This window comes from Lactuca serriola, chromosome 3 (assembly GCF_051521515.1).
Source record: "Lactuca serriola cultivar US96UC23 chromosome 3, Lser_US96UC23_V15, whole genome shotgun sequence".
Classification (NCBI taxonomy): domain Eukaryota; kingdom Viridiplantae; phylum Streptophyta; class Magnoliopsida; order Asterales; family Asteraceae; genus Lactuca; species Lactuca serriola.
Window position 1 is genome coordinate 161,544,932 of NC_136410.1, and position 8,896 is coordinate 161,553,827.

The following is an 8,896-nucleotide window of genomic DNA, read 5'->3' on the forward strand; positions in this document are numbered from 1 at the left end:
TAGTGAATTTATACAAAATTAATTATTACAATATAGTAAAAACAAATCATTCAAATTTTTTTATAAAAACATTCAGAGTTTATTTATTCTATTACAATATAGTAAAAACAAATCATTAAAAGCCTAATATTCAATTTTAAGAGAAAACCTTCCATGTTTTTTCCTTTAAAGGACAGGTTCTAGTATCATGATACGACTTATGACATAAAGCTCATTCTCTTAATCGCTTCTTCTATGCTTCAATTAACTTTTCTTTATTGCTGATGAATCTTTTCCGAGTACCCTTGTTTTTAATACCTTTTGGATTTTTAAAATTAATAGTCTTAGGTACTGAAGCTCTATGTAAAGATGCCATACGTACATCTTTACTACATGATGACATTGATGAACCGCATTTATTAACTCCACTCAAATATGTCGCCAACGCCTCAATATGTAGTTTGATGGTATTGTATCAATTTCCTTGATATTAAAAACATAAAAAATATGGCGACATATGAATCCTTGTTGAATGTAAAGCATGCAACTACATGTGATAGAATCTTCTTTTTGATTAAACATAACCTACAAAATAAAAATTAATAACAATTTAGACTTGAATAAAAATAAATATTAATTGATATAATTAAAATTCATAAATTCACATGTGAATTCTAGACATAAAACTCCTTTCAAAAGTTTAAAAGTAGAAATAGAATTTCATTTGTAAAATTAAGAGATGAATATACCTTGAAATAATTAGAAGGAGAAAGATCAGAAAGAGACTCTAGATAATCTGAATAATAGTTTTCACCACCACCAACTCTTTTATGTTTAATATCTTTCCATGAGGACTTCTTTTTATCTTTGATTAAGTACACTTCAACTTCATTTTCCATAATAACAGCCAAGTGGAAGCAAGACCAGATGGAATTAAAAATCTCCTTTTGAACAATAAAGAAATTAGAATGGGTATAAACACCCGCTGCGAATCTTTCAATGGGAAGAAATGTTCTGTATATAGGATTGGTAGTTAAAGATTGATGATCAAGTAAACATTGATTATGCCTATGCTTTTCCATAACATTCTCAAAAGGAACAATAAAATCAAGAAAGTTTGCTTCCAGATGAAGAAATTTTGAGAAAACTTAATTTTCACACTCTGATATTGAAGTAGTTCGCATCAAACTAGAAAGTTTGAAATCTCTCAAATAAGATGGAATCCATGAACTCCATATGTTAAACATAACAGATAACCAACTGTTACTTTGAAGATCAAAATTTTGAATCAATGTAGTAATGGGTTTTGAGCATTACAACATTCGTATGTGCATATGAAACCCTATTTGCTTTGGATCTTGGTTTTCCTTAAGTTATACATGAAAATTAATTTTCCCAAGCAAAACCCTAATCTAACATACAAGAAAAATGAAATCTAATCATATTAGGGTTTAGAAGAATACCTTTCTTGTTATTAGCTTGATCTTGACCTTCAAGAGCTTAGTACCTCAAGCGTTGCACCTCTAATGGAGTCACAAACACCACCTAGAAAAGAATGAATGAGAGAGGTAATTGAGGGTACTTGATTTCGGCTAGGGTTCTCTAAGAATGCATAGGGCCGAGAACTATAAGCCAAGGGTCCTTTATATAGCTGAGGATGCTAGGGTGTTAGGTGGAAACCCTAATTCTCTTCTTAAGCCTTAAGTAATCCATGGACAACTTGTAGAAGGCCCCTTTGACGAAATCTCTATGGGCTTCCCATAGATTTCATCCACTCCTTCTTTAGGAGTCCATCAACCTAACTTGCAACTATCAATGATTTGCAATATCAGTCCCCTTACTTTTAGTCAGTATCTTTTGATCACTAAATTAATTCCAAATCAATTACTGATCAATACTAACTAAATAATATGATTTCTCAATTAATATATTATTCTTATAATATATTAATAAATCATTTATCAACCTCTTTCTCCATAATTCATCCTATCAAATTGCTATGGTGAAGGCAACCCAAAAGTGTTGGGTTTTGAGCATTCTAACACTTCCTAAGTGTACATGCAACCCTAATAAACCTTGGATCTATGTTTGTCTAAACACATGCAAAATTTGTTTTCCAAGGTTTATAACTTATCTAGAATGGCATGGGGAACTTTTAAACATAAAAGGAACTAGATGAATTACATACCTTTTGATGAGTGTTGATTCCTTTGAGTTTGAGAGCCAAGCACCAATAATGTGAATGCCTCAAATGGAAATCACAAATCACCACAAGCTTGGAGAACTTTATGAGAGAGTATACACACTCTTAGAAATCGGCCACACCTTACACATACTCTCTAGGGTGTTATTTCATGCAACATAAGCTTGTTTATATAGTGTGCATGGTTAGGGTGAAACCCTAATAACCCATGTGTTTTCCTTTCCAAGGATCCATGGGTTAAAAGCTCCATGGATCATCCATGGACTTCCATATAAGCTTAGCCCATTAACAAATGAGTATTAGCCCACACCATATACATATAATAGCCCATGATTTAATTAGTCTTCCTTTTAATCACTAAATTAATTCATAATTAATTCTAGATTAAAACATAATTAAATAACATGACTTTATATTAATATATTATAACTTATAATATATTAATAAATCATAAGTATACAATTCTCATAAAATTATCCATAAATAGTTTGGGTGAAGTGCAACCCAAATGGACCATGTCGGATTGGGTCAAGTATATACCAAATAAGTTATGGACTTAGACACCTTATTCAACAGACTCCCACTTGGATAAGTCTAATAACTATATTTGCCTATATTACTTCAGGAACCAACCGGAAATCGTAGCTCTCGAAAACTCTGTTGAACTATGAATCGCCATTTTAGATAAGTGATCATATAGTCCTCTCTTCTCATGATATCAGCCGGACAAATACATGGAACAATGTCTTACTTATTGTATGGCAGTTGTTTCTCGATTTCCGATTTATTTGACAAAGAACTTAACTGAACACATCAATTTAGTTCTGACCGGGCCCGGTACATGGGTCAACACAACATCGTCGAGGGGCCCAAATATCGCTTCTATTTCTAGAAGGAACAGATAAACTTCGACTCATATGCTTGTTCTACTACTTGTTGAATTGTACATAAGGGCACGTTTTATAACATCAAGTTGCTGATGCGTTTATGTGCAATGAATGCACAACCAACTCATAGGTAACAACTCATATCTCTAGGTTTGAAGACTTATATGATATTATCGTCTCACGATCACTCGAGATAAATTCCATGAAGTGATACAAGTGAGCGCGGGTTAATTCCAATACTCATAACTTATGAGCACTCATGAATGTTGTAGCAACCATTGCTATGTCTAAACACATTTAACCATCTACAACCTCGATTCATGACATCCTTAATTCATACCTACTTCCAAAATATGAACAACTGTGGAGTGTTTAAATAACTTAGTCATTCGGAAAGAATAACTAAGCTATTTTGGAAGTCAAAACATGCAAAGTGAAACACAATAATAATCGAATCCAATATGGTCTCAGAACCCTTTTGAATATAAATAGAACCACCTTTTATTTATCACCATATTGATTACACATTATTCATTGTATAATGTTTCAAATAATCAACTTAATACTTGAATAAAACAACAGTTGTCCCATGCTCCTAGCATGCACACTTTGTTTTCTAAACAATAGTTATGCCATACTCCAAGTATGCACACTATGTTTGTCTATGATCTTTACTTTTGTGATGCAGATCAATTGAACATGATTCCAATGATGCTCATTTCATAATACCAAATCCTTATTGTAAATGTAAGAATTCCTAATTCCTACCATTTACAAAAAATCTGTTAGATTTTAAACTTTTATGCAATGTTCCTCTTGTAATGACTACGCACAAAGTCACAAAACTTGTCAACAGTCATTACATAGTATTCCAAAGGAGATCAACTTTATGGAAACGAAGTCTCATATTCAAAGTACATTGCTTTGAACATCCTTCTTACATTATGGTTTTCTAATCTTACACATATTGGATAACTTCCACCTATGGAGACATTTCCATAGTCCCATTTTGAATATCACTTCTGAACAAGAGTTGCCTCTTTTCAGAAAATGTCAATATGGTCCTGCCAAAATTAACACTATACTTCCAAATGTCCCTGAGCAACCAATCTTTGGCAAACCTCAGATTTTCCTCGAAAACTGCTTAATCACTTTAGTCATATCCAGTTCTAGATTTTTCCCTTCTAAATGCCCTGACCATTTAGAAAATTTAGAAAGGATGAATATTATAGCACATGAAACCGATCCTATATCCGAAGCATATGGGACACGATTCATGATGTGTCACATAAAGACATGATACTAGACCAGTCTTTTGCTACAATATTTTTTATTTGCCATGTTTTTGAAATTTAACTCTGATGAGGGATGTCGTAATCATAATCGAATTTTGATAACACAATATATATAGAATTTCTTTAAGTTGAACCATTCGAACATAAAATACATACATACATATATATATATATATATATATATATATATATATATATATATATATCCTTGACTAAAGATGATTAAAATCTCAATCTAAGCTTTTAGAATTGTATTGAAGTATAATTTCCTCTCCTTTAATTATAGCAAAACAACTTTTCCAACCCCTGCAACTTCACGAATTGAAACTTTTGTTTTTTCTATAATTAACATTGCTAGCTTGCAATACTAATCATAATTATCATGCTCCCACTAACATGATGATTATTAGTATAACACTTATGCTCCCACCAGCTTTGACATGTGTTCAGAAATCGGTTGGACTTCTAAAATTTAGATTCATACACCCTTCAGTAGATAGCTCACATGTGTGTCTAAACAATTTCAAGAACTATGAAAAGGAATGTCGTAATCATAGTCTCAATTGCTTAGGCATTTTCCATTTCTCACAAGTCCATGTTAGTATGCCGGTTAACCACACACGCTCCACTAACGACTTTGTGAATACAAATATCACAATTGCTATCTACTTAAAATCTACTTAGTGAAAGTGTTTCCTCACCATCATTTTCATGAATCGGATAGAAACCTTATGAAACTTAGATTTTATGGTGTGTGACTCCCTATCCATGTGAATTTGTCAAAACCATAATCACAAGACAAGGTTAGTGACAAATTCAGCCTTACATGGATTGAACTTGTTAAATCTTAATTTCTTGTCACTTGGTAGCACAAGGCCCACCAATGCTTCCAAGTTTTTTATGCAACCAATTGAGAACTCTCAGAACTCCTATGCAAACCCAACTTAATAGGAACAGACACAGAAACAAGAATTATGTCAATTTAAACGGTTGCAAACCTTAAGTCGTGTGCTAGTGATAAAACTCAGGTTCCACTCTTGATTAAATCTTGAAATCCTTTCAGGATCTTTAAGACTCCCACTGTCCTTTTGACATATAAGTTTCCCTAGTCAAGGAACATTCCTTGAGAAAAAAATATTCAAGGGATAGTGCGGATTCTTATCAAGATAAACACTTCACACAATCGGTCTTAGTTGGTCTTTGTCTTATCCAAGAAATCACAACTTCCCAATTTCTAATGTACAAGAGTAGAAAACATTTTGCACTACATTTGATAAGTGTTTTAAACCTTACTTTGTGTCACTCAATGTTACATTCCTGAAGTATAACTCTAAGAATTGTTTTGGAACGAAGTACGATTCATCTTCTTGATTTTAACCAACCCAACAATTCATGACTCATCTTCTTAGCCATAAGAAAGCACTAATATGTCCTTAGAGAATCAATTTTGATATGGTATCTTAATCATTAAGATGATCATAAAACACGATACTATAGTACTCTCCCATCTTTTCAGATTTGAGAAACTTTTATCTTTCTGCCTAATTTGATTCTTTCTCATTCGTTCTGCCACACATTGAAAACTTTCCAATGCTTCAGGATTATACCTAAACTTGTAAGTATAACCATATTTACTAATCTGTAGTAAATCATGACGAATCGATCTTATCAATCTTTGTGGTGGACTTACCAGTGCACTAGCATGTGTACTCGATCCCTTTAGTCCTATCCTTGTTCACATAAGGAGTTAGTCTTAATTTTCCAAAGATGAAAATTCTCATCCATCATACAATACAAATTGTATGATTCCAAGTTTCGGTCCAATTGAAACTTGGGTGATGAGAACCTTTCCTTATTTGGTAAATTCAGACACTACCACAAATGAAAGAATCAAATCCACTTTCCAATATTGCTATTACTGGAAACATATAAGCAACAATTTTTCACAAATGCCATTGTAAGGATATTTTTAAAATAAATAAGATTAAAACCCCTTTTTTATTTTAAAAACTTTGCGGAAAAACTTATCCTTAAAATCCATATGAAAACCTTGTTGTTATCTATTCCTAAGTAATATATCATAACTCTCAAGTAACAGCTCAAAATTTTGATCACCGAACCATTCGATCGAAACCCATCTTTGCAATCAGAATCAGCATATAATTCCTTTAAGCTTCCTATCTTTTCTTTGATTCTTAAAAAACATCAACATGTGACCCATTCACATTATGTAATAAGAATATCCAAAGAGGAACTTAATAGAGTTAGATAGTGAACTTTAACTGAAGTAGAGTAAAACTTCTTGACTTGATCAATCTTATGATCTTTCAGGTAAATATGACAAATTTGCAATCAGTGTCCCTCCTTTTGGCAATAAAACATATGGAACCTTTGGTAATAGCACATTAGACTATCTCAGACTTAGCCTTTCTCTTTACCATTTGGTCAACCGAGTTGACTATGGCCGATCCCTTTCCATTGGGAAGAGAAATCCTTTTCTAGATATCCAATGCTACCATTGTCAATGTCCATTTAAGGTTTGGGAAGTTGATCTTCTAACAAAATTTGCTTTACTAGTGCTCCAAATCATTGATGATTCCGCAGCACCAAGCAAATAGATAAGATCACTAAGGGTCATGTCATAGTCTATCTCATAGTAATCCCAAAGGGACTCACTATGTTACCAAGAAATTGATTGGACATCCAACTTTCACAAGACTTTGACACCCAACTCTCCCGGCTTGTTAATATTTGACTTTATCTCCAAGATGTGAGCACACATAGACTATGCTTGCCAATAGGGCTTGAGTGACCTTAAACTTGTGGGTTAGGGAGAATAAATAGAGGAGGTGGAGGAAGTGAAGCATGATATTGAGGGACATCATCTTCAAGAGGAAAGCTTGTTCCAAGCGATTTGGGAAGATCATAGTTGTCTGAACCAGACATCTATAATGGGAGAAAATCAAGTTAGTTGATTTTTAAGTCCTTAATATAACACCAAATATGAGATATTAAGGCTAGGACCCAACACACTATTTTATAACTTGAAAGAGGGATGCCGTAATCCAAGCTATAAAATATTTGAAGGTAGGCGAATGACGATTCACCAATTTCCACCATGAAAAACAAAATAATTTATTAGGTTTTAATTGGATTTGAAACTCCTAGATCTTTTGAGATTCATTGAACTTTTCAATGGCATGTTTCAATCTTGATTGTGCCCTTCAAGTTTTGTGACTGGGATGCCGAGGATCACAAAACAAGGTGTGAATAACCATACTAATTCACTTGGTACCCTTAATATTATCACCTAATCAATGTACCGGTTAACCACACACGCTCCATTGATCTAGTCCAAGTTAGTGTGCCGGTTAACCACACACGCTCCACCAACGACTTGGTAAGGTACAAAGTGTGAATTCCATGGACTAGCACCATGTTCAAACTTTTCCTAAAGTAACTAAGATTGGGAATTAAAAGAAAAAAATATTTAGTTACTTTATAATAATCATTATACTTTTAATGAGGATTTAAAGTCATTGTCCTTCCCGTTCGGCTAACGACCCTCCACCGATCAAGGAAGCGGTGGGTGAGAGTGGACACACATTAAACTGCCATTTTATAGGCAGCAACCTTATACCCCCCTTATAGACCGGCTTCGTGAATGAGGCCTACTAATGGTAAAACGACTTATTCTTATACATATATATAATAATTAACCATTAATGTTATAAATAGTATAAGTGTTGAATTTTAACTATTAAAACTCTAAGGGTTGGAATTAAAGTTTATTAAAGTGTGTGAAACTTTACAAATTCCAAAACTTGAGGGCAAGTTTTCTAACCCTTCACAACTTTTAATTTCATAAGTTATGAATTAAAGGTTCATAAAAATGAAGACTCTTCATTTTTATGTAACTTATGTGTTTTAAATGTGTTTTTAAAAGAAGTGACCTTTGGATATCCATAACTTGAGGACAAATTATGGTCTCTATTAAAACACATAAATGATCAAGAATTAATCCTAAACAATTCAGCAAATAATTCTTATCATCTTCTAAATTCATAAGAACATGAACATGATCATCAAAGTTTCAAGGATTATATGAACACATGAAAAGCATGAAATTTTTATATAAGCTATTGTAAATGGATTAGAACAACCATTACACCAACTAAAACAAGTTTTCAAGTACCAAAATAGTTTAGGGTAATGTTTCTAGTCCATTTCCAGCAACAAAAGTCGAAAATCTGCATTCTGAGGCTCCTACTCGTCGAGTGCACGAACCTACTTGGCGAGTAGGATGAGTTTACACATGAACTCGGCGAGCCCCCCCATGGACTCGGCGATTTCAGCAGGCATACAGCAAAAAATCGACTTTTTTCCACTATTTTGCATCAAGTATCAAACAAACAAGCCTAGGCTCTGATACCACTGTTGGGTTTTGAGCATTGTAACACTTCCTAAGTGTAAGCAACCCTCATAAACCTTGGATATATGTTTGTCTAAATACATGAAAAATTTGTTTTCCA

General features: G+C 33.3%; 1 protein-coding gene across 1 annotated transcript; it reads right to left on the minus strand.

Moving 5' to 3' along the window:
* Window positions 1-408: 408 nt before the first annotated feature.
* On the minus strand, window positions 409-1,061 carry LOC145095831 (protein FAR1-RELATED SEQUENCE 9-like). Its single transcript, XM_079033652.1, has 2 exons — window positions 729-1,061; window positions 409-564 (listed from the first exon to the last, which is right to left on the minus strand). The coding sequence occupies exons 1-2, from the start codon at window positions 1,059-1,061 to the stop codon at window positions 409-411; spliced, it is 489 nt and encodes a 162-aa protein (XP_078889778.1).
* Between the last annotated feature and the right edge of the window lie 7,835 nt (window positions 1,062-8,896).

Coding starts and splice junctions, on each gene's coding strand:
- LOC145095831 (XM_079033652.1), bottom strand. CDS start 1,061: ATGGAAAAGCATAGGCATAATCAATGTTTACTTGATCATCAATCTTTA. Junction 565..728: donor CTCCTTCTAATTATTTCAAG/GTATATTCATCT, acceptor TTTATTTTGTAG/GTTATGTTTAATCAAAAAGA.